General features: G+C 47.8%; 1 protein-coding gene across 6 annotated transcripts in view; it reads right to left on the bottom strand.

Moving 5' to 3' along the window:
- Positions 1-25940, bottom strand: part of arhgap23a (Rho GTPase activating protein 23a) — a 64748-nt gene that overhangs the window by 8883 nt on the left and 29925 nt on the right. For 2 of the 6 annotated variants that reach the window (XM_056406699.1, XM_056406697.1), the window contains exons 2-17: positions 18693-18896; positions 16132-16156; positions 15645-15737; positions 13488-13566; positions 12469-12529; positions 8904-10938; positions 4711-4866; positions 3704-3815; positions 3579-3618; positions 1997-2134; positions 1607-1915; positions 1468-1529; positions 1261-1379; positions 492-610; positions 247-399; positions 68-146 (exon numbers count right to left, since the gene is read on the bottom strand). In XM_056406699.1, coding sequence (XP_056262674.1) covers positions 68-146; positions 247-399; positions 492-610; positions 1261-1379; positions 1468-1529; positions 1607-1915; positions 1997-2134; positions 3579-3618; positions 3704-3815; positions 4711-4866; positions 8904-10938; positions 12469-12529; positions 13488-13566; positions 15645-15737; positions 16132-16156; positions 18693-18896 — 3784 coding nt within the window. Of the gene's footprint in view, positions 1-67; positions 147-246; positions 400-491; positions 611-1260; positions 1380-1467; positions 1530-1606; positions 1916-1996; positions 2135-3578; positions 3619-3703; positions 3816-4710; positions 4867-8903; positions 10939-12468; positions 12530-13487; positions 13567-15644; positions 15738-16131; positions 16157-18692; positions 18897-25569; positions 25595-25940 lie in introns of those variants that run through there. The other 4 variants (XM_056406694.1, XM_056406695.1, XM_056406698.1 and 1 more) reach the window with 4 other exon arrangements.

A 25940-nucleotide genomic window follows, 5' to 3' on the forward strand; every position in this document is an offset into this window, starting at 1 on the left:
TCATTTGATATGAATGCACGGCAGTGAGTTGCGCGTGGCCGGCCTGTTGTGACATGTTGGGACAAACCGTTGGTGAAGAGCGGCTCTGGAAGTTTCCTGAAGAAGGATTTGAGTAAACTGCTGACGACATTGAGGTCTTGCCACTTCTGTTGACAGAAAAAGAAACGGAGAGGAGTCAGCGACACAGTTCTGTTGAGTGAAAGCTGCCCGTCGGTGAAATGTTCAGCTGCATTCGTATCTCCTCGCCTCCTCCGTGGGGATGATCACGCATCCCTTGTTGAGCTGATCCTGGAGCGCCGACACCATGGCGTTGTTGCCGGGGACTCGGTAGATGCCCGTGTACTCCAGACCCATGTCCTCCACCAGACCGCAGCAGATCTCCACGATCAACGGGATGAACTGAGAGGGGACGCGGAGTTTAGTCACACATGAAACCTTCAGTGGGGGTTTCACTGCATCCTGGTCCGGCGGATGACAGCGAGGAGGCTCACCTTGTTAATCACACCCGGCTGACAATCCTCCAACCGCACGCCGAAAGCTTTAGGCCCGGCCTTCTTTGTCTTCTTCATGATGTTGATTCCCCACGGAGACTTGGGCGGACTGCTCTCGTCTGAGGACAGAGCGGATAAAAAACGTCACTGCGTGTCCCAGAGCGTCTTGGTTTATCCTGTATTTACATTTAAAGGCTCTCATCCAAAAAAGGCTGTTACATATGCGTACATCTGCAGATATAGTATTTAAAGGATTAATTATACACCTCCTGCGATTGTGCCATGACATAAACTGATATTTGAGCTAAACACACATCCTGATTCGTGTCTCAAATATCTGATTTCTATACAACTGGTCAAAGAATCACAAATGGTACAAATAAAAAGCCATGATTGCAATTTATGAAAATGTAAAACATTTTTTATGGGATATATGAAATTGAAAACTGGCACCAAGTATGATATGTAGTGCTTGTGTCCACAAGCCTTAGCATGAGTATTAAGCTTCAATGTAGGACTTATAACTGTTATTTTAGACTTTCATAGCACAGCGTATCACACAGCGTATCACACCCTAATAAATATAAAACATAATTAACCAGAACTGTGCCCTCATATTTACCTGAAACTCGTCTTACAGGACAAACAATGCTCTCTCCAGGTGAAAATATATCTCATAACTTCTGACATTTAATCAAAAACAATAACACAGTTCATGTCAGCACAATAACTAGCAGGTGTGTCTGATTGGTCGATCCCTGACACTGACCTTTGCCCTCTGATTTGGGAGAGCGTGGCGACCCCGCAGCGCTTTCCGCCTTGGCATGCAGGAAGGGAGGCTTCATGCGAGACATCCTGGGGGAGGAGTCGGGCTTGCTTCCTGTTGGACTGCAGGGGGAGACAGAGGGAGACGGGTTTAACTCAAGCTGAGTGCTGCGGTGAAGGCAGATCCACGATCTGTTATCAGGTGACTCACCTCTGCTTCCTGTAATCATTCAGTTTCTTATTGATGAGGGCCTGTCTGGATAAACCGAGCTCCTGCAACACACAAACACAACTTCGTTAGAACTACACACCAGGGGTACGGGTCTAACAGTGTAGGTGTGTCCTCTGACCTCGCTGTCCGTCTTGCTGTTCTCCCTGATGACCTTTATCCACTCCAGCATGTCCTCCCGGTCCTCGGCCTGAAGCAGGTACTCACAGAAGTCCTGCGTGGTCAGCCGCATGGCGTGCTTCCGCTTGGTCTCGCTGTACGCGATGTCCACCAGGCAGCCCCGGATGCTGATTGGCTGCTCGTCCTCGGCCGCACCTCCGATCGTGGACCCGCGGAGCACCGCTTCCCTCTTGTCCTTGTAGAGGAACAGCGAATGGGAGCGAAGCACCGAAAAGACCCGCTTCCAGGGACGCATGCCGCTGCCCACCTTCTGCGAAGCAAAGACGAGACGTGAGTCTCTGGGGGCTTTCCGTGGCTTTTCTGTCTGGAGCTGTTTCCTAATCACGCCCACCTTGCCCTTCTCCGTGAGGATTTGTTTGAAGTGCAGCCATCCTTCTTGTCGCACGTCGCTGTACGTGACGTTTCCCAGCTCTGAGGTGGAGTGGCGTTTAGATCGAACCTCTTCTGCTGTGCCGAGGTTGTCCAGGGACTGAAACACAACCGAGGAAATGTTCACAACATGTGTTGATGTTGTTTGTTGCTTTCCGAATATGATTGATCTCCTTTTGTCATGCTGATGTGTTTGCTGAGGCGTTTAGTCCACTTCATGTAAATGTTCAAGGCCAAATCATCATGTAATCGCTGCTGGTCAAGGTCTAGTTGTAACCCGTGTTTTATATATATATATAATTTTCATCAGATAATGTTGCATCTGATGCATCAGGAGCTGAGGCAGCATCTGTTTGGCCTCGTTGAGCCGCTGCCAAATGCTGCTTTCAAAACTCACATAACAATGATTCAGCTTTATTAAAGCTGACACTGACCGAATACGACTCTCTCCAGGAGCGACATTGTTGGAAACCTCGATTGCAAATGAAAATATGTATTACACTTTCTGATGTGCAGAAACTGGAAGAGGCAGATTCCTGACGAATAAAAGGTTTAATTCATGAGCGACACAACCCTCTCGGGCTTAATGCAATGTACCCAGGAGTTCGGCTGCTGCAGCCTCACTTGGTGGCTAATGTTAGCTGACGCTAGCTAAGCTAAGTCAACTGCACCAGTACATCTGATATTACAGAGTTAATTTAGTGACTGTATGCCTCTCCAGTAAGTGTGCTGAAGTTACACTCTATTTTAACAGGTCACAAGAAAACTTGTCAATGGTTCTGTGAATAAAGTAAAAAGCAAAAGTAGTTAAACTTTCAATATTCAAGATAAAAGGAAATGAAGGGAAATGCCGTTTCGTACTGTGGTCGAAAGCTGCACAGCTCTCTTAACCCCCCTGTTACCTTAGGGTCAATTTGACCCCATTCAATGTTTAACCCTCCTGTTACCTTTATATTTACTGACATATTTTACCATTGGGGTCAATTTGACCCCAGCAATTAAAACCTCCAGAAAATTATTAGAATTAATATTGTTTTCCAAGTTTAAGTGTGAGGTACTTCATGTTTGTTTGTTGACTACCTAAATAGCCCTTTAAATATATAAAATAGTTGATATTTCTTCTATGTTTGACAGTGAAAAACAGCCTGGGGTCAAATTGACCCCAAAGAACACCGACGTTAAACATTGAATGGGGTCAAATTGACCCTAAAGGTAACAGGAGGGTTAAACGCCACTCTAAACATCAGAAGCATTCACGTGGATCAGGTGTTTTAGGTGCTTTCACAGATTCTGTTAGAAAGTCTTATGATTTGTGTGCTTTCAGCTGTTGAGCAAATACCAGTTAACTGCCTGTATGTAGGTGTCAGTTTGTTAACTGTGTCTGTAAAGCTGCAGGGCATCCACTTTTCTCTATAGTTTGTTTTCTGGTTTTGATTCTGACAAAATCACACGTGAATGTAAAAGTAGTCCACGATACAGAGAGCAGAGAGAAAGAACAAGGTTTGTAAGAACCAGGTTTAGGTGATGAAAGCTGAAGCACTCACCCCGTCTGTGAAGAAGCTCTTCACTCTCTTTGGTAGCCGCCTGTGAAGGACAACAACACAACTGAGACGGTGTTCTTCACTGGGCGCCGATTAAGGCTCATCTGTCTCAGACCCACGGTACTCACGAGAAGACTCGGCCTTCCTCTCTGAACGTGTTAAGCCCCTCGTCACACGACTTGGAGCGCTCGGTGGTGATGGCTAGAAGATAGGAGGAACGGCGACCGGATTTAGTACTGCCTGCTCGGTGAGAGGATGAATGAGCAGAGAGAGAAAGGAGAAACAAAGAGACAGAGAGAAAGACAGAATGTTGATGTGATGCCAATCACCCGAGTGGGCGGAGTCGGATTAGGAGGGGGGATAGTGAGGGAGGGAGGAAGCAGGGGGTGGTGGTGGTGGGGGGGGAGGTTTGAGGGTTTGGGTGGTGTGGTTGGGATGAACGATAGGGAGACGATCTGGAACACTGGGTTGTATTAAATCAACTCGGGTCACTTTTCTCACCACTGGCATGCAGGTGTGGCCCCGTAAACACAGACTGGCGTGCATCTGTTTAAAGAAACGTATCATGCAAGTTTGTCCAATTCTCATAAACTGGAGGCCAAAAGAGACAAACATGTTTTTTTTTGTTTTTGTCAAACATGCAATTCTACAAATGCTGCATGCACACATGTTCATCGTTGCAAGGAGTTGTGTCTGTTAGTCAGCCTCAAAAGTCTTGTTTTCACTTATTCGTGTTATTTTCCACCTGTTTCCAATAAAAGAATCATACTCAGATTTGCCAACACTGCTGTAGTGGAATCATGAAACATTACACTCACTTCTGGAGGATAACAATTTGATTTGGATTAGAAACTGATTGAAATCAGATTTGATTGAATTTAAGGTGGAAAAAAAAGACTTTTAAGACTCCACAGGCAAATATAAATCGAGAAGATGGAAACTAAGCAGTGAGGAAAAGAAAAACTCTGCTAGACGCTCTTGAAATGTATAACTTCGGACAACAATTAACCAGGAGGGTTTTAAATACCACGCGTGATCACTCCCTCTCTGAAAAAGAACTAAACATCCTTTTTTTTTAATCACACTTTTCAGCTGCATGCAGTGGCGAGGAAGGGAGTGAGGAGGGGGCACTCACTGCAGTCCTGTGAGAAGAGCCTAGTGAGGGGGAAGGTGAAGGTGGGGGAGGCGGGGCCGGTGACTACGGCGGGCGCCGAGTTCATGCCGCTGGATACCACGGAGGACGCCGGCACATGGCGAGCGTGCAAATCAGCACCTGGGCTGGTCGGCTCATCTGTGGGAGGGTTAAGGGGGGAGGGGAGGAGGAGAGGGGGGGAGGTTAGGTGTTAAGAGAAAAAGGCCGGAATGGAAGAAGTAGGATATTAAAAAGGGGGGTTAGATCAGGAGGTGTGTAAGAGAGGTTCGTAAGGGAGAGGCAGGGCGAGGAGCCGCGGGGTCATTGTCAGGTATACAAAATAAGAACATTAATTTTTACAGTTTCAATTTCAGTCATCACAATCTGTAATTCTAAATAATCGTAATTCTTCATCTGCAAAATCGACACATCCTCGAACACCACACATGTTTGGATTCCAGCGAAGAAAGGACAAACCACAAACACAAGACTCTACGCTCACTTACAAATGCACTAGAACAACAAACTACAGGATTGAAAACTTGTAACTGCAGCCGCAGGAAGGAAGCGGTTTGCAGCACCTGAGATGCCCATTGCCAAAGTAAGAGCCTTTCAGTCGCTAAGGGGGGCGGTTGTATTATTAACTGGCTCCAGGTTTCAGTTCTTTATCCACATCTACAGTGTGATCTGATCGATGTGAGGACGCATACAAGAGAAAAGCCACAATCGGAAAAAATATGAATAGTTTGAACAACTGGGTGTCGATATTTAAAGCTATTTTTATGATTTTCTGTTCGAGATGACAAAAAGGCATAACGCAGAATATATAGGTCACCCAGGCTACAAGTCTTCAACAGTTTCAAAGGGATATGAAACACACACACACACACACACACATACACACACACCTCTTGACTGACGGATGAGATTAGAGTCTCATATTTGCATTGCGTGAGGAGAAGCTGGATTTGCCGGTGGCTTTTCATCGTGTGAGGAGGACTGAGTGGCTGCGAGGCTGCGGTGTGTTCTCTGAGTAAACTCCAGAGGGCAGCACAGCCTCTCAGTCCGAGATCCAGCACAGACCACAGAGCCTTTTTGTAAATTCTTGCTTTGCTCTCGTCTCACTCCTGTTCGGATTCAATTTGTATTTTAACTCTGTGTCCCAGCAACTTTCTGCAATCATTCCTCAACCCTCAGCTTACTTTACTTTCTTTATATTTCTCTTTCCCTTCTTCCATCTACCAACCGTGCCATTTTTTTCCTCACTCCTGTGCATACTAGAGTCCGACATCAGGCGGAAAACATTTCCAATCTGGGATGAGGAATCTGCCTGTTTACAGCTCTGCCCAGAAATAGCCGGGCTGTGGGTTTAACAAAGGCCGTCATTAACATGCAGCCAGAGAGTGAGCTCAGAGCCACAAGACCGAGCCGGACCAGCAGAGGGGAGCAGCATGCTGCAGCTCACTCTGCCACAACTCATACCAGTCCTCAGACTGTGACGACACTTATTCAGATACATTGAACAAAAGGACGAAATCCTACGTGAAGATTCCTTCAAAACTCTCGTCTTTACTTACTAGAGCAGGAGTCAGGTTACCAGCATCAACATCATACCTTATCCTATACCTATTTAGTTTTTCAGCACATATTATTTTGAGAAAATAAATTAAATGTTGAATAATGTAAAGCAGGAAAAGACCTTTTCCCAAATAAAACAGCCCACTATTCGCAAATGATGGTTTAAAACGAGCATTCAGACTGTAGAAAAGATTCTATTCTATTCTTCTGATTATTTCCTCCATTTATTGATTCATCAATTGAATGTCAGAAAATAGTGAACATGCAAATCCCAATGAAAGCCCGACATAAACACTTTAAAATGCATGTTTGTTTCAATCAACAGTCCAAACCCCTCAGATGTTAAGTTTGTTGTCATGGAAGACAAAAAATAGCTGCAAATCCTCATTATTGAGCAGCTGAGATGAACTAAAATGGACCATTTTTGCTTTATAATTTTAAAAAAAAACGAGTAATCGATTATCAAATTAGTTGTCGCTTCATAAACAAGACTATAAACCTGAGATAAACAGAGAGAAGAAATACATAAATCTTGTAAATGAGACCGTTAGAGGGGACGAGAGGCTATGTGGAAGCAGCACAGACGGTCTTGGTCCTGGTCTGGAGTGTCCAGGGTCCAGCTAGCGAAGATAGTCAGACTGACCCCCCCCACCCCCCACCCACAGACACACAAACCCCTTCATCCTCCAGAGCAGCACAGTAGCAGCATTAAGGGCGGGAGCTGAGACTACGCAGCCCTTCTGTTCCCCACAAGGATCGCCACAAAAAACCTGGTGGTAATTTACAGCTTCCATTCGTGTTGAAAGACTGCAAGTGGGTACAGAGTGAAATACTTCATCTGTGAACATGCCCCTTCTTGTTTTATTCACATTGTATGAGCCACAGAGATAATGGATAAATAAAAATACAGCATTTTCTATATCTCATAAAAACCCATTCCCCCGTCAGACACAGGCTGCCTCTGTGCTCCGTGCCAGACAAGAACGACAATGTTCGCCTATTAAACCCCATGCTCCCAAATAGGCCCGGATCAAATCAGCATCTTTGTCAGAGAGATAAAGAGATGAACGGAGACAGAGAACAGAATAGTTATGCTCTCGTCTATGGGGAGAATCTAGCCTACATTCAGTTTATGGCCGTTAGACGTGTCCCTGCCTGCAGCTCTGACTGCCAGGTTTCATCTGATTCAGGTGAAGCTTCGAGGCAAGAATGTGCTCTGACAGACGGACTGAGGGAACGCAGAGATATTCCTCCTGATTTGCAGATTCCTTCTGGATTTTCTCTCTTCAAATTGCCTTTTTTTTCTGGCCGAGCGTGGCTGAGCTCAAATATCAACGCTCGCTTCACGTCGGGTCAAAAGGGTCCGAGGCGGCTGATCTTAATCTTCGGTGCATGAATGTCGGCGGCGGTTGTTTTCCTCAGGCGGTGACACGAGGCGCCGCTCACCTGATCGACGAACATCATTTGCGTACGCTTTGACTTAATGGCTGCTGTACATGTCAAGTGATACAAGGCAACACAAAGCCTGCGAAGCCCCTTTTCAGAACAGGGAACAAGCTGGGACACGAGCACCATCCCCGTCCACTGATACCGACATGCAGGCCATCACTGTGCAGCGCACAGTCATGCGCTCTGCAGGGTAAAGCACATCAAGTCTTTTAGGTCGGGAATAAAAGGCACGTTTTCTCTCCTCGGATAAGTGACACAATGTTGAACGGGAGCCAAGCTGTAATGCAGACGCACATGAAAACGATTATAGGCGGCCCATTGTTTACATTTATAAATAAGTGACCTCGGGGCCGAGCTGCTCTTTGGCGCGGTGCTGCTTTAAGCCACATGCTAATGCTAGCGTGGCATAATGCTCAGGGACAATGCTAATATGGTGATGTTTATGATGTTTATAATGTTTATGATGTTTACTGTGTCCTTTGTTTAGGCATTGACACATTTAATATGAAAAAACAATATGCTACTTACTAAAATACTATAAATGTGTTTCTTTTAAACCATTAATGCATTTTAAGAGATCACGAGCACTACCTTCTCAAACACACACACACACACACACACACACACACACACACACACACACACACACACACACACACACACACACACACACACACACACACACACACACACACACACACACACACACACACACACACACACACACACACACACACACACACACACACACACACAGGATGTCCAGACTCCACCTCATTTCCTCAGCATGGTGACCTTAGCAGCAGGATAAGGGAATTCCCATCAAATATGATTCAGTCAAACCAGTCCACTGCCTGTAAGAGTGCTGGTAAGTGCCCGTATTACCCCATGGAAACATCCACAGACGAGCACGCACACAATCTCCCTGAGAGAATGGAAACCCAGAGCCTCAATAGACAGACAAGAAGGAAATTAAGGAAACGCACACATTCCCCCCAAACTCCTAATTCTGTCTTCAAGCTTCTGCATTTCATCCGAGTAAAGCTTTCACTCACATCCCACAAACACTCAGTGTGAACACAAGTTTGAGTGGAAGCGACGAGTTCTCGAGGTCAGTCGGAGTTTCCGTGAAAGAGAAGCGAGATGACGCCCGTACGACCCTCGCTTACCTATGAAGGGGATCGAGGCCAGGGAGTCGTCCTCGGTGGGGAGGGGGCCCAGGTTGCCGTTTGGTTTGCGTGGCGCTCCGTCTCCCCTGGAACCGGGGGCCGGAGCCGCGTCCTGGGGATCGGGGGAAAACAAAGAGGGTTCCAGCCCGTCCACGGGCAGCGCGTAGTGAGGGTGACGCATGCCGTGGGCGTTCCTCCGCCCGGTGGGAGGTTTCTGCCTCAGCACCACTTCCTGGGTTTGTGCCGCCGCCTCCGCCGGCCCCTCCGCGGCCCCTCGTTCCCTCTCGTGGTTTGTTGGCCTGTACGCTTTGTCCTGGGATTCGGGGGTGGCGGCGGCGGCGGTGGCGGCGGCGAGCGGGGACGCGGCAGAGCCAGCGAGGGCTGCCATTGCGCCCTCTGGGGGGCTGGTTTTAGGCGTTGGGTTCCAGTTCATGTGAGGGCCGGAGTACGAAGCGTCCCTGAAAGAGTGCGCCTGCTGCAGGATGCGGCCCGTCTTGCGGTAAAAAGAGGGGCTGTAGCTGCGGTAGCCCACCGGCTGGTCGTCCATGCTCTGCCCAGGGGGGAGCCGCCTGCACGGGGGGGCCGACTGCTGGGACTGAGGCTGGGAGTGGGCCTGGGAGTGGGCCTGGGACTGAGGCTGGGAGTGGGCCTGGGAGTGGGCCTGGGAGTGGGCCTGGGAGTGGGCCTGGGAGTGGGCCTGGGACTGAGGCTGGGAGTGGGCCTGGGAGTGGGCCTGGGAGTGGGCCTGGGACTGAGGCTGGGAGTGGGCCTGGGACTGAGGCTGGGAGAGGGCCTGGGAGTGGGCCTGGGACTGAGGCTGGGAGTGGGCCTGGGAGTGGGCCTGGGACTGAGGCTGGGAGTGGGCCTGGGACTGAGGCTGGGAGTGGGCCTGGGACTGAGGCTGGGAGTGGGCCTGGGACTGAGGCTGGGAGTGGGCCTGGGACTGAGGCTGGGAGTGGGCCTGGGAGAGGGCCTGGGAGTGGGCCTGGGACTGAGGCTGGGAGAGGGCCTGGGAGTGGGCCTGGGACTGAGGCTGGGAGTGTTTTGAATGTGACTGTGTGTGTTGCGACACCGGAGGAGCTTGTGCTGCACCGTAATGGCTCCCCTGCCTCGGCTGGGCGTCAGTCCTGGGGGGCGGCTGGGGAGCCTGCTGCGACCACGAGGGCCTCTCAAATGGTCGGTCCAGCATCTCTAACGAGCGTCCGTGGCGATCGTACTGGGCGAGCAGGTTTTCCGAGCGTGTTCGGGTGTAGTTAGTGGCAGTTGGGCCCCGACCTGGACCCCCCTCCCAGTCTCCATAAGACCAGTAGGGCTCTCCCTGGGGTCCCGGTCCCGACTGCTGCAGTAACATCAGAGTGTCCTGGGAGGCGCTGTGCGGCCAGCCGCCCGACCGCTGCTGCTGCCTCCTCGAATCACTGAGCCGGTCCTGGGAGTAGCTGCGGTGGCGGGTCTGCATGCTGCGTGCCGGGCGCTCAGGCACCTGGTTGTTGTACCAGTCGGTGAGAGCCTGCTGGCAGCGCCCGGTGCGACCATGGCTGAGGGGGGGCAGGGGGGGACTGGTCCAGGCGGAGCTGGACTTGCGTGTCTGAGCCTGAGAGGAAGTGGCAGCGTGGTGGTTTGAGTAGTGGACTTGCAGCGGGCTGGATAAAGGACCTCCCGATGAGGAAGAGGAGGAGAAGGAGCGCCCCCTGGTCTGGCCTTGAGGTTGCTGGCTGGTTATACCGTACTGGATCTCCTCCGTGCGGTGGGCCGGGCTGCTGTGACCCACACCGCCCGGCTCTCCTGCCCGTCCTTCCTGCCAGCTGGCGGGGCTCCCGACAACGGAGCGGTTGTCCAGGGGCGAAGAGGGGCTGGAAGAGCCTGGCCAGCGACTCCAGTTATCCAGCTGGTTCTGGCCCATGGAGCCAGATGCCGGCGCTCCAGCAGGGGTCGTGGCCTTGGTGTGTGGGTAACAGAGGGGAGGCGGCGGTGGGAGGTACTCGGCTCCCCCTGTGTAGGGTTCGTTGCCTGTCAGGTAGGCATCCTGGGAGTATGCCTGCGAGAGGGAAGGGAGATGGAGACGTGAGATAAGACGAGACGGCATGAAGGAAAGGTGTGTGTGTGTGTGTGTGTGTGTGTGTGTGTGTGTGACGACTTTACATAATTTGCTCTCGTGGTAAACAAGTTTGATAACAACACTGACCAAAACCATGACACTCTGAGACCACCTCATGCCACTGCGTTACACAACAAGCCTCCGAGTGGAACGACCTCTCACCTCGACCTCTGCTCTAAACACAAACACATGCTCGCTCGCCGGCGGCGTGAAGCGCCTCGACCCAACGTCACAACACGCACTGGAGCAGCCGGCAGCAGATGTCCCCAACAATGTCATCACGTATACACACACAGGATAGATACAGTGTGTATCCACTGTGGGGCACTTTAGGACTGCCCATTGCAAACAACAAGTCCATAATCAACTGACTATTTTATCAATTAGCCGCGGTGTTGCATTCAAAGCATCATTTACAACTTCATAACACCACATGGACCAAAACATACTCGCTAAAAATCCCTTTTCCGCTCTCACGATGAAGTCAAACTAAATCGCACCGGCACCTTTTTCATGAAAACCTTCACCAGCCAGCAGAATACACAATCCGTCCTCAGGTTGTGCGTTAAGCTTTGTCGTCACCACAAACAGCCACCGAGGAGGAGGAACGAGACAGAAGACCGATTACCTCAAACGCTCCCGCTGCTCTTCTCTCAGACACGTTCAATCCTTTTCCCGCTTCTCTAGGACTTTTCTTGTCGTGCGTTTAAAAAAAAATTCTAATCTGTTGTTCCTTGTTTTCTCCTCTGTCGGATCGTTCCTCTCTCCCTCTCTCCACCCTCTCATGCTCTGCCTTACTCCACCCTGTGGGAGTGTGGAAGGAGGCGCAGCACTGCTGATGTCATGCGAGGAATGCAGCAGATACAGGCGAAGTGGCGAGGGGAGGAGTGTAAGGACAGAGGAGTGGGTTTATAATGTCGAGATATGACATACAGCCGTGGATATGAGTGTCGGCCTCTTGCGGCGGGGACACTGGTGTTCCTGAATGTGGTGGACGGACCACTTAAATCTGTTGATATGTGGTTTTGTGTGTTGACATGTTGCTCCGGGTTAATAGGAGGGGCGAGTGTTGATGCATGTCTGATCATGTGAGCAACCTGTGGAGCGACAAAAATGTGCTGTACAGTACATGGGTGTGTGAACGAGCACGGAGCTGCTTTTCACAATTTTGTGTTTTAATCTGAGCTCCGACAGTCGGGATACCAGCGGCTTTCAGTGAATCCGTGATGTAATCTCAACACAGAGCACAGAGCCTCTGAGTCCCTCTGCAGCCACGACAACAACAGCGCCACATTCCTCGACAATCCAGGTTAAACTCTGCAAAGAACATTTCCTGCAGGGTCCTAACGTAATCCAAAATCCAACAAACGCTCTGCTTGCGTGTCGAGCCTCGTGTGTAAAGTGTGCATATGCTGAAACGTGTGTGTTAGTTTGTTCAGAGGAGGTGCGTGAAAAATCCCAAATACTCACACTTACCAACTGAAGCACGTCTTCATCCTTTGGCATAATGGAGAGCTCCAACACACTTTCACTGTAAGAGGGGAGGAGGACGAGGGGAGGACAGGAAGAATGAAGACAAAGAGGACGTGGAGGTAAAAAACCGGCTTGTAGCCAATATCCTGACCTGGTGCTTGAGACAAAGTGGGATACACAGAAATATATACTTACAAAAATATATATAAATCCCCCGACTAATTTACACAAACTAAACTAAAACACCAGCAGCCGGAGTGGAGACCGGCTGACGGCTCACAGAATCGATCTGCCGACGCTGCATCGGGCGTCATTGTCTTCTTTAAGTGGATCGGGTATCGGCCAGACGCAGCTGATCCACATCGAATACACTCGCATCCCCGACATCATTACAAAGTTGAGTGTTTCTGCTATGATTTACATGTCGCACTGGAGCAACCCCTGGCCTCGTGTCACCTTCCACAACCACGTTCTCCATGACCTCCGTGCTGTGAGGTAAACAGAGGGGCACTGGTATCAGATTGGGGGTCGGTATCAGCAGACAGTCGGCGTAGAGGTATCTCATATCAGGAGAGCACAAGTTGGGTCGCACCATCCCTAACACCGGCCGGCTGTGCTGCAGCTGACCTCTAACCTCCATGTGGATGTTGGGGTCTAAAAGAAGGTCAGGAACTGAACTAAATAACACGTCAGAATCTAACCCGAGCATGTTAAGAGAAAAGGTCACCTGGCTTAAATAGTTTCACCAGATAACACCTTCCAGAGTCCAGTTTCACTTGTTCGAGTCTCTCCATTCCAATCTGCAGAGCCGCAGTATCTGTCTCGGAGGCCACTCGGAGCATCGTGAGTCGAGCACGCTGCTTCAGGCTACTCTTTTTTTTTAAAGGCAGAGCAAACGAATACCAGCGACTGCGTGTGTGTCATGTCGATGGTGAGCTTACGATGAAAAAGCAAACAGATGGTCGGCTAGATCAACACAGCGGAGGCTCGGCGTGCTGCCGGGCAGGAGGTCTTACCTGTTCTGAATCAGGGCGATCACCTGCGAGTACGTCTTTCCCAGAACACTCTCTCCGTTCACTTTCACCAGTCGATCCCCTGCAAGGCAAAGACAAGTTATCATATCCAGCCTATTTTACGGGTTATACAGACAAGAATAACAGGTATGTTGACCTTTGACCTCACACGCAGGTGCAGACCTCCAGGCAAGAGAGACAAAGCAGGGACTGAGGAAGCTATCAAAACTTGAAAATACCGTGACTGAAAAAAGTTGTATTTTAATTTACTACAAAATCCTTTTTATTTACGGTCCAGTGGCCAAGGTGTGTCTGGCTTCAACAAAACATGAAGTCTATGATCTACATTAAGGGAGGCATGCAAAGTGCATCAGCCGAAAGTCCTGTTCACACCAGGGACAAAACAAATCATGAATACGCTTTGACGATCCTTCACTTTCAAATCTTTCGCACCAAGACGAACAACTATCATTCAAACATACATTTCCTCCATCATTATAATAAAAAGCGAGGCTCATTGTCTTAACCCTTGTGTTGCCTTCGGGTCAATTTGACCCGATTCAATGTTTCACCCTCCTGTCGCCTTTATATTTACTAACATATTTTACCCTTGAGGTTAATATGACCCCAGCTATTAAAATCTCCAGAAAATTATTAGAATTAATATTGTTTTCCAAGTTTAAGTGTGAGGTACTTTATGTTTGTTTGTTGACTCCCGAAAGAACACCGACATTAAACATTGAATCGGGTCAAATTGACCCGAAGGCGACACAAGGGTTAAAGAAACCATCTTTTGGGTGACCTTCTAAAAAAACTTGCACATCCATTATGGGATGTCGGCACGGGTTAACGTTTTGAGAACTAAGGATGCAGAAAAAGACGTCGGAGAACTTCGTGTTCACAGTCTGAATGCATTCAGAAAGACTCCATCCAGGCTGAAGGACATTCAACGTGCTCAGACATTACTGCATGTGACTTTCTGGATGTGACATCTTGTATTGCAGCGTGCACACTGGTCTACTGGTCTACAGGTCTACCGGTCTACTGGTCTACAGGTCTACTGGTCTACAGGTCTACTGGTCTACTGGTCTACAGGTCTGCTCTGTCTGAGCTTCTGCCAAAAGACACAACAGAAACACTTCAATCAAATTAACTTGAACACGTGAGTTGTCATACCGCTCTCTGTATGTCGGATGTCACAAAGTTAGTTAACTGAAAGCAAATCTGGGAAAGCCATATTCAGGCAGCTCAAGAGAAGAAGTATTTATATAATAAAGGGACTGAAACCTTTTTGAATTTGACCTGACTTTGAAGACGCAGGTAAACATAGTTGTGCAGTTCTGTTTCCATGCTTTTAATTCCTCTAGTCTAGACCATTGCAACTCGCTCTATACCGGCCTCCGTCAACATTCAATCTCTGGTCTCCAGCTTGTTCAAAATGCTGCAGCTGGAATTGTAACTGGTCCTAAACGTAGAGGCCATATTACCCCAGTGGTAGCACTGGCTACCAGTAAGATTCACAACTGGTTTAAAGAATTTACTGATTATTTTTAAAGCATGGAAAAGCATGGTCCCGTGCTGTATTGCTGACTCTTGATGAGCCAGAATGCAACATGAGATAATCAGGCAAGGCTCGCTGACACAGACTGCCTGGGGAAATTAGGCTCGCAAAATCAATTTTCATCTTTTCAATCCCCTAGAAACACGCTTCAATAAACAGGTTTTCCTTTACTCCACCATTCCCCACATGTCTGTGAAGTGTTGAACTGGATCTTCATCGTATCTCTGTTCGGTGGTGTGTTCAGTTGTCTCCGTTTACCTCATATGTTATCTTTCATTTACAGTTGTCATTATTGCTGCTTTTGGGTTTTGTTGTGCTATAAAGATTACATTATTAGGATTATTATAATAATCATTATTCTACTTCTTCTTATTATAACGATTATTAACTAATGATGTTAAGAAACAACTTGTCACTAGTCAGGGAAAAATAATTCTCTATATAATCTAATGCTGATAACAAAAGGTTTGTTTTTGTTCTGTGCTTCCTTTCTTCTCTGAAGCTGCTCACGTCCGCAGCATCACGTGACCGAGCTCTCCCCGACAGATTTACAATGCAAAGCATGACGCCCGTGCTCCTGCACCACATGTTTCCTTTACCTGTGCACAAGCCCGCCTGATGGGCCGGCCCCTTTTCCCTCACGCTCTTCACAAATATGGTGTCCATTGGCTCCAATCGGCCTTTCTGATACCCTGCATGACAAAGGACAAGGAAGGAGAAGTGAAAAGATCAGAGCGCTGAATGCAATCAAAAAGGACAAATTCATTTTAACTTTAAAGAAACGAAGTTGTAGGTTGCTCCTGGGTGTACAAAGATGAGAGTCTTTAGATTAATTGTGTTTATGATCTTCCTGACCATGAATTATACATGACGGTCATTGGCTATTGTTCTTATATCATTATCTAAATGCAGTTGGACTTGACTACTGGTCATTTAGATGCAGTGTTGCATAGCGTCCTGTAGGGGGCGCAGATAGGCTGCAGAGCAGAAGAGACAGGAGGCAATGCAGGAGATCGCAGTATCGCTATCCCACTGTACAATATTTATATCTTTTGTCTGATGAGAAAGAAAAAGAGAAACACTCACCCTTTCCGTTACCGTTCTCCTCATCCTGCAAAAAACAGAAACAGACAGAATTACTACTCATATTCAAGTCAAAGTCGGCAACAGAGCCCAAAACAACCAATGTAGATCAAAGTGCTTCACAGAAATGTTAAAACACATTGAAAAGATCCAGTGGCACAGAATAAACTGAACCATGTTAATGGTTCAGAGGAAAAGCTTTACTTTGTCCAAGAACGTAATGTGGCTGCCACTAATGACAGAAGAGTCATGAAAGATTGAGATGGATGAGTGTATGAGATCAATAATGAGTTTGCGCTTCACTATGACGAGCATGAATATGAACACATGCTGATTCAGCGTTTACATCTTACTGTCGGACAGAGGAGCTGGGATGAGGGCTTTTACTTTTCAGCATTGACACAAGCAGGAGAGCTCCTGCTCCGTCTTTTAACACTGAACTCAACTCAGTTTACAATCTTAACTTCCCCTGATCAATCCCTCCCATAATACACATTGCAAAAAGAAAGTTGATCAATAATGAATGTTAACCAGATTCTTCAAACGCCGGGGACTTCCCCATCATCTCGTGACTAGACTGTCTACAGGTACCAGTAACGTCTCATAGACACAGAGCTGGTGGCAAGATTGGACGCACACACACACACACACACACACACACACACACACACACACACACACACACACACACACACACACACACACACACACACACACACACACACACACACACACACACACACACACACACACACACACACACACACACACACACACACACACACACACACACACACACACACACACACACACACTAAGCTGAGTGGACAGTTTGGGGTGAGGGGCACGGTGGGCTGACTGCTGCCTGGCTTTATGCTGCGCTGAGTGGGCTCATTCCTGGCTCTGCAGACAATGGTGGGGGGTTTAGGGGCAGAGAAAGAAGAGCTGCCGACCCCAGAATGGAGCTCCGAGCTGGGGACGCTCGACAACGGAGCAGCCCCAGCCTGAACTCATCCGGGACAGAGCACTAGGAGAGAGATGGACACAAGAGTCTGGGCCTCTGGGTCAAATACTGAACCTACAGGTCCAGACCAGAATAGTCTGAAGCAGCTGGAAGGGACTATTTGTAAAACTACCATCATAACATTACACCCACAATGACATACTATCTACTATCTATTATCTAGTTAATTATCTGGGCTGATGTTTTTTTGCAGATTGCAGCAGTTAGATTGTATTATTCAAATACACGCGCAAGCACCTTCTCCCGACCTATGAGCTCCCAGCTCAGGAGTCAAAGGTAGCGGCAAACATTGGCTGTATTTGTTAAATATACATGTCCATGTTTTCATTTGGCAGAACTTATGTCGACACTGAAGAATCAAAGCCACCGTAGGTCAAGCCGAGGCTGTCAACTTTCAAATTCCACCTGACACAAAATCACAGGTTCATGCAACACACAAGGTGCATTGATTATTATGATTTATTTATTTAGATTTATTAGAACATGGTAGAGGGTTATGCCGGAAGAAGAAGGTATTCAAGCTATTTTGAAAGACAGAGATGAATTCTGCTTGGACCACACAGTAGATGGATCTTTTGTCCCAGATAATACAATTAAAGGCTCTTGAAGACGTTCCGGACCTACAGACAACATGAAATAAATGCCCAATTGAGTCATGCACCCGGTGGGCCTCTAATTGGTCACTATGAGGGTAATTTGGGATCTGTGAGTCTGATTGTCCCAAAACGCCATGTGACCCTCGAGGCAGAGGAGACAAGGACAGAACCGAGGCCAGAGGCCAGCAGTGGGCTCATTGTCCGAGGCCGGCCTGGTACGGCCTGCCTGCCAGAGAGTGGTACCAGGCTAAGACAACAGACCTCATTCAATCTGTGTCCCTATCTGCAGCTGCTGGATGGTGGGGTGGTAGAATAATAATAGAGGCCTTGTTTCAGCTGGCTCGCCCCACCCCAGCCTCCACATCCCTCAATTTCACATCTGGAGCCGTTTGCCCCCCACACCTCAAAGAGCTAAGTAACCGCTCACTCGCATGGAGGACGGCTCCAAAACACCAGAACAATCCTGAATTCTCCAGAAACTAAAAACAACTCCGGCCTGTGATCTGATACTGAACAACAATGGAGACTTCCCAGTCCGTCTGTTTGGAGGTGGTCAAAAAGGGAAATTCGGTTGTTTTCACCAATGTCTTTATTTAGTCTGCTGGCTTTCTCCTTGTGTCTGTGAGTTCATTTTGATAATCTCCAACTCCCTGACCCTCCACTCCAGGCTGATTTGCTTTATCTCCAAGCTCAAATTGTCTCTGTTCAGCAAGTTAAATGTAAAGCTTTTGAAAAGCCTTTTAAACGCCCGCGAGGTTGAAATGGAGACCATGTGCGCTGTAAAAATAAACATGGAAGTTGAAAAAAGAACTTCACGACACTTGACACTAAATAAAAAAGGAAGAAAAACACGAGGCCCGTCCTTAAGGTTGTTTATGTCGAACATAATTCAACACCTTTCAACATCTTGAAACTCAAATCTCTCGAGGTCCTGCAGGTCTCACCTTCTGGTTGGTGTGCAGGGCCGACTCTGGAGGGTAGACGATGAAGTGGCGGAGCGTGAAGCCAAAACCAGAGGAGTTCTTATGGAGGACCAGCGTCCGGGGACCCTTCCAGCCCACGCCGACCCCCTCCCTTCCCGGCCGGGTCGCCATCGCTGGCCGAGGGTTGTCACCGGCTGAGGAGAGACCATCCCTCCGCCCCTTACCCTGTGGACACAGACAGAGAGAGAGAGAGAGTCAGTTTCTATATGCTTTTGATACGTTTAGATTGATGGTCGAAAAATGGGTTCTTCAACCACCAACGTCTGTTGTTATCAAATAAAGTCCATAGGAGAGTGCTATGGCCAACACATCCAGAACATATGGAGTAAATAAATAAATATTCAGCATTTGTATTTACAGATATTTACGGTAGATGTGTTTCCAATGACATCCATGGGATATAAATCTGAGATTATCACATGTTCAGATGCCGAACATGTTCTTCAATATAAATGATGCAGAACTGAATGATCATCATCCTTTCCCTCGAATCCAGAGGAGAATCTATAATATTTTCGCATAATTGATACCAACCCTGGAGAAATAATGCCGTTTTCTCGATGCAACACACTATGGTTCCCTCCAGATGCACAAGGCGACTTCAGACGGACAAACTGGTGACATCACCCCTCGACTGCCTGAATGAAGCCAGGTCAGAACAATTTCAATTCAATTCAATTCAGCTTATTTTGTAAAGCCCAATCTCACGAATTACAAATTTGCCTCAGAGGGCTTTACAATCTGTACACATACGTCATCCCTGACCTTTGACCTCACATCGGATCAGGAAAAACTCCCAAGAAATAGAGAAAAAAAACTTTCACAGGGAAAAAAGGGAAGAAACCTTCAGGAGAGCAACAGAGGAGGATCCCTCTCCAGGATGGACAGAAGCAAGAGATGTCATGTGACCAGAAGGAATCATTTCAGAGTTACAACACATTCAATGAATATGACAGAGTGTATGAATAGTTGGTAGTAGTCATGGACCACGATCCAGACCTCCATGATCCATCAGGCAGATGGAGGTAGAGAGGAGGAGTGGGCGGAGCATCAACAGGGCCACGGCAATATGACAATATAGCCCATAAGCATATTTCCACCATCGAGGAGGGCCACATGGAGACAGGACCGAGGAGGCAAACCCTGCGCTGACATCTGACAGAGAATCTGAACCCCGCTCTCTAAATATCTCATTCCTGGAGCCGAGTAAATAAGCCCGGCTCGCTCAGCTGACAGACACACGTGAGAACTATCACTCCCCTGCTGCCCCGACGGCCCACAGCCGTCAATCAAACACAACCGCCTGAGCAAACAGGAGGAGGAGGTCACGTCGTCTGTGGTTTAGTTATCTGGTGCTGCATGTTCACTGTCAAACTTTCCCTCGGCCTCTCTGACTTAAGGAGCAGATCTAAAATACAGGAGACAGTTCAGGATCATTATCTGTGCGTCGTCCCAAATCAATCACCGCACCGTACTAAAGCTTCTGCATACACTTTGATATGCCATTAATTGTTAAAATTCTGTTTCATGCAAAAAAAGCCCAACATGTACCACTTCCAGCTTCTCAAATATATATTAGGTATTTATTCAAATAGTGTTCAATTAGAGCAAAGTGGATATCTTTGAGTTTTAGATTGCTGGTTAAACAAAACAAGCTATCGAGACTATTTAGCCTGGGGGAAAAGTGTGAAGGCATGTGTCACTATTTTCTGACGTCTTATTAATTAGCTAATTATTTCAAATGAGAAATGGGTTTAATATGAGTCATCCTGGATTTCACCCATCCTACAAACACTCCGATGATAAAGACTATGACTCATGAGCATGGAAAAAGTTCCCTCGGATCAGAAGATAGATCTAAATTCCTTTCCTACAAGCGACAGAACAGCCTCCGTCCACGAGGCCGTGGACAGACAGCTGCGTTTTAGGACGCTCCAGGTGCGGCTTGGTGCGCCTGTGTTTGTTGCCAGCGTTATTCAGCCGGGAAGTCAAAGAGAACGCTCCGGGGCTACAATTAAAAAGAGCAAATTACTTGCACAAGATAGGTGTGATTGTTCCCTTAAAGTAACTTAGAATGATTTATGCCTCTACCAAAAAGCTTCTGACTCACGCTATTAATTAAAAAGTCAGCTGACCAAAAAACATCTAAACCCCGTAACCTTTTTGTGTTTCTTGAAACTCAGTTTAAAGTGTGTGAATGTGTGTGTTAGTGGGTTTTAATGTTAGCGGAACAGAGATAAACGTGTTTGGACTATAAGCAGCAACCCTCCCACGAAATGAGCACCCCATGTTTACACACACACACACACACACACACACACACACACACACACACACACTTGACCCGACAGGCCTGTAATGCGGCCACATAACAACAGGAAGTGGCAGTCGTGAGGCAGGAAGTTTGGTGGCGTTGCGGGGCGGCATCACCAGATGCTCCTGTGAATAAAAAGGCTCGCAGTTCTTCCACTCTCCATCACGGAGGCTCTTCCACTCGTTCACACATGTTCATCCTTCTCTGGTCCTCCACTCACCGCCCTCCCACCTCCTCACATGCTTTCGTGTGCTAATGAGACGCAAAATAAGTTTGAACATTTAGATTCCTTATGTTTTTAAGTTTAAAGATATACAATGGAATAAACATTCCCTCTTCCACATGTTCAAACACACCATTTTCCAAAGCATACTTTCAGTTAAATATATAGTAGATATGTTACAGATGCATAAATGCTTTTGACACACAAAGCCTTGCAGTCTAAACAATGGGAAGCAGCCCCTGCTATTTCCTCTGAGAGGCGAGAACCGAGGCCTATTATGTGGCATGAAAACAGCATGAAGAAGTGCTCCAGGAAGGAGGAATGTTTGGGGGTGTCGAATAAAAAATGATAAAGAGAAAGGAAAGACATAGAAGAAAAAAGAGGAAATGAAAAAGCAAACGGTTGAAAAGAAGGAAGAGAATTCCTCCGAGGGAGCGGTTTGGCTCTGACAAGTCGAAGCACACACTGTAACCGGCACAGGAGGGGAGGGAGCACCGAGAGAGTGAATGAGAGGAGAAGGATGAAGAGGACGAAGAGGAGGAGTATCGGGCCCCAGCGAGAGACAGGCTCCAGCACGCCGGTTTCAACCGCATTGGCCCCTCCCGGCGCTGGGAATACCAAACCCTGTGATTACCCAGAACACACAGGGTCTGACTGGGTCTCGGAGGCAGCACGGTTCCCCGTTGGCCGGCTCCGGACCGAGTGGGACGTGCGTCGCCACTCGGCTATTCTCCCGAGTCATCAGTCCCCTGTTTTCCCACAGGAGCCCGAAAACATCCTCTCTCGTATCCGTCGCCTCGGCACGACCAGTTTGTCTTCTACCGGTTTTCCCCAAAAGCAACACACACACACACAAAGAGCCCAAACTTGCTGACATGCTCGGGTTTCTCCAGACACTCAGTTTAACCAACGAGGCACTTGGAAAAAAAAATTCTGTGGTTCTTAAGTCTAAACTTGACTTCCTGTGCAGGCTCAGAGCACAGAGAAGGGAAACCTCGCTCTTGTTATTGACATTTGCTATTTCCTCCTCTCCTACAGAAATGCATCCTTTGTATCCTGCACTCTTTTTGCCTGACACGTCCTCGCCACTTGAAGTTAACTACAATATCAACATAAACTCTGAATGCTCCTTAGATAAAACACAGCCACGAGGGGATCCCATTACCACCTGAATGATGTCATTGAAACACAGCACAAAAAAATGCCGCCCTGAGAAACTACTGGATTTGAATATGCAAAGCAGCTCGTAACCACACGACGGCTTCCTGCTTTGAGTGTGTGTTTAGTGGGTGAAGTGGTGAACACACACACACACACACACACACACACACACAGCTCTTCCCTGTGGTTATATCCCCTCCTAATTTCAATTAGAGAGCAGATAATTAAGATGCATGACTGAAAAGACTAAATAAGTGGAGAGCAGTGGATGTCCTGCTGATAGGATTATAACACGTCTGTTTAGTTAGAAGTGTAAATCTCTAAAACCGTGTGCCAAAATCTAGAGTTCAGCTTTGTCGAAACATAAAAAATGTATACAAAATAGAAAAAATACAAATAAAACTGTGGATTATAATCTTTCGGAAAATCCAGTAAAAATTGATTTTCTGTTTGTTAGAGGCTTTTCTCGGACATGATGGTATTGTCCTGCTGCAGTCCTAATCATCAGCCACTACATATGTGTTAACACGCACACACACACACACACTCCTCTCCTCACTCCATCCACTCACTCCAAAGCAGGATGCAGGAATGCAGCGGCCATCGGGGAGCCGGGCTCCTGCTGAAAGCCCAGCAGGGCAGAACAACAATGGCCTTTTAAACAGCTGAGAGCTGCAACCTGTTTGAAAAGTGGAGCTTTACGGACGTGAAAAAACGCTGACGAGCCTTTAATCCCGATGGCTGTAGCTGTCTGCGCCCACGACCCCCGAGCCGGGCGGCCGAGTGGGAACAGCAGAGGGATGCCGGTGAACTCACCGGCCACATGGGAGGGCGCGCTGCACCGCCTCTGCAGGTCGATGTGCATCCTGTGTCTTGCGGAGGAGATTCACGACGAGTTTAAGAGTATCCCGCCGCGCTGTCAACAACCCAACCAAAGTTTTAGAAATATAGACATGCCAAACCAATTAAAATGTTCCACATCGCTCAGAAATTTACATAACAATATGTGAGATTGTGTGTGTGTGTGCGTGCACCAACGTGGCAATATGACTAAAGTATGTGTGCTCAGAAACCAGTTCAACCCCATTGCCGGCTCAACGAGGCCAACAGGTGACGAGACAATAGCGGTTAAACGGGATGTTCTACTTGAAGAGCAAAACATATCGTACTTTTCTTTTCTCTCAGGGACACGTGGCTCGCGGCTATATCGCTAATTTGTGTTTTTATATACGGTTTGACATTGTGGTTCTGGAGGAGCGTCCGTTTTAGAATATTTCTGACTGGACGGCTCGGGAGCTCAGAGACACGTTCGTGACCGCGTGATGACTTTTCATCCTTCCTGCTCTACCGTCACCACAAAAGCGTATTCAATTATGATGTGTGTGCATTTCATGGAGCTGCTTTTCTGTACACGTTATAAGCTCATTGGGAGGAAATAAGGTCGCTGCTTTTGCCGTCAGAGGATTTTCATTCATGGAGGTGTTTCTATGTTATTCTTATCAATTTGACTCTCCCTCTACTGAGGGATGCTGCAGGGAAATAATTACAAGCCTTAAAAAAAACTGCTCGTGGTACAAAGACAAAAGCCGACCCCGTGACCGCCGAGGAAATCTTAACGAAGTCACAACAAACACAAACCGTAAGACCGTATGACCTGCTGCACGATGTGAGCACTTCTCTCTCTCTCTTCAAACAAAACGTATGCGTACGTTGTGTGTCTGGCCCAGCTGTGTTCATACAGCCTCTCCTCCCCCCACACTCACATTCCTGATTGTGGCACTGTGTCATTGGGTGGGGAGGGCGGCTTGGGGGGGGGGGGGGGGGGGTGTTAACAACCAGGGAAAATGGTTTAAAAGGAGGAGGTAATGTTCCACATAAATGAGATCATGTGGGGATGAGATGCCCTAAATTCTTCGAGCATTGTTGGGGGGAGGGGACGTGCAACCGCACAGCTTCCACAAGCCCTCGCAAGAAGTGGCACTTAGCAGCCCACCCCCCCCCCCCCACACACACACACACACACACATCTGTCTTTAGCCGCTAATTAGAAACCCCTCCAAGGGACCAGAGGGTCGATGTGCCACACGGGCTGAATCACACGTCAGCTGAGAAACTACAAAGAGATCCAGATGTTTGAGTGGAGGAGGCTCAACCGGCCTCCGTTTAATTGTGTCTATATTTGCAGCGGCTGAAATAAGTTGAACCACATTTTAGGGTAATGCATAACTTCATTGCTTTATCCATCGTATATAGCATTGGAAGTGTGTTCGAAAGTTACAAAAGGAAGTGGTCGAAAAACACATTAAAATTATGAATGATTTAATAATTGTATATAATAAATAAATAAAGTATATATATAATTATGTTTGTACTGGTAGCTGCTTGCCTTGTAAGGATCGTTACATCATTGATTACCATTCAATCCCATCACAAAACAACCTGCCAAAAGCCAAATAACAAGAATGATGTCACATCTTCCCATGGCAGACAGAATAAACAAGCGCACAGGTGAGTGACAGTTTTTGGAAACTTTCTGAATGGACGGTATCCCGAAACTACATCCAGTAATAGTCTAACCGTGCATCTCAATCCATCAACACAACGCGGCGCCACGTTGTTTCTCGGCGAGCCGAAGACGCAGCGAGGGCCAAACAACAACAGCCTGAAGGCAACGCAACCGCCAGTGAGAGGTTCAAGAACCTGTCAACAGCTCAGACACCAGGGGAACGGTGACGCGGCTCCTCTGTTGACACGACTGACATCCCAAACGGCGGTTATGGAGACGGAGACGCATCTGCAGATATCACAGAGTGTCATCTTATCCCCGCGGGCAGCACACAACCCATTCACATGATAATCTTATGTAACACTCAAATACTGATTGACAGACACGTAATCAATATATTTGTAACAATCAAATCATAGTTTAAACTAGAAGAATCATCCAACGGCTTCAAATGTAATGAATCCAAAAAAATAACCAATCATTACCTGCTCATGCATAAAAACATCCATATATGATTATTATTATCGCCTCCAACTAAAACATTGGATTTAAAACCCTCCGTCATTTAACCGCAGCAACCAACTGAAGCTCCAAAGCGACGACTCCGTGTCCCCAGAGGAAGAGCCGTCCTTACCCTGGGATGGTGAGAGCTCTGGCTGTGCCCAGCGGACGTGGTGGGCGGCGTGGGCGGCGGAGCGGAACCCGTGGCCCTGCGGAGCACCGCCAGCCAGATGCAGCGAGGCTCCGGGGAGCTGCAGTCCACCCCCACCGGGTTCTGGAAGCTCCAGTCAGACCCGGCCTGCGACGGGCACGGGAGCATCGCAGTGGGCATTGGGGTTCGGAGCTTCCTCAGATCCGCATCCCTCATGGGCTGCCCACGCACACACACACACACACACACACACACACACTACCCACAGCTTGTGGACGACGTCCAAAATGAATCCTCCTCTGGGACTCTCCTGTCAGTCAAGAGTCTTAACGCCCCGTCCCCTGGCTCCACTC

The sequence above is a fragment of the Pseudoliparis swirei genome, chromosome 23 (assembly GCF_029220125.1).
Source record: "Pseudoliparis swirei isolate HS2019 ecotype Mariana Trench chromosome 23, NWPU_hadal_v1, whole genome shotgun sequence".
Lineage (NCBI taxonomy): Eukaryota > Metazoa > Chordata > Actinopteri > Perciformes > Liparidae > Pseudoliparis > Pseudoliparis swirei.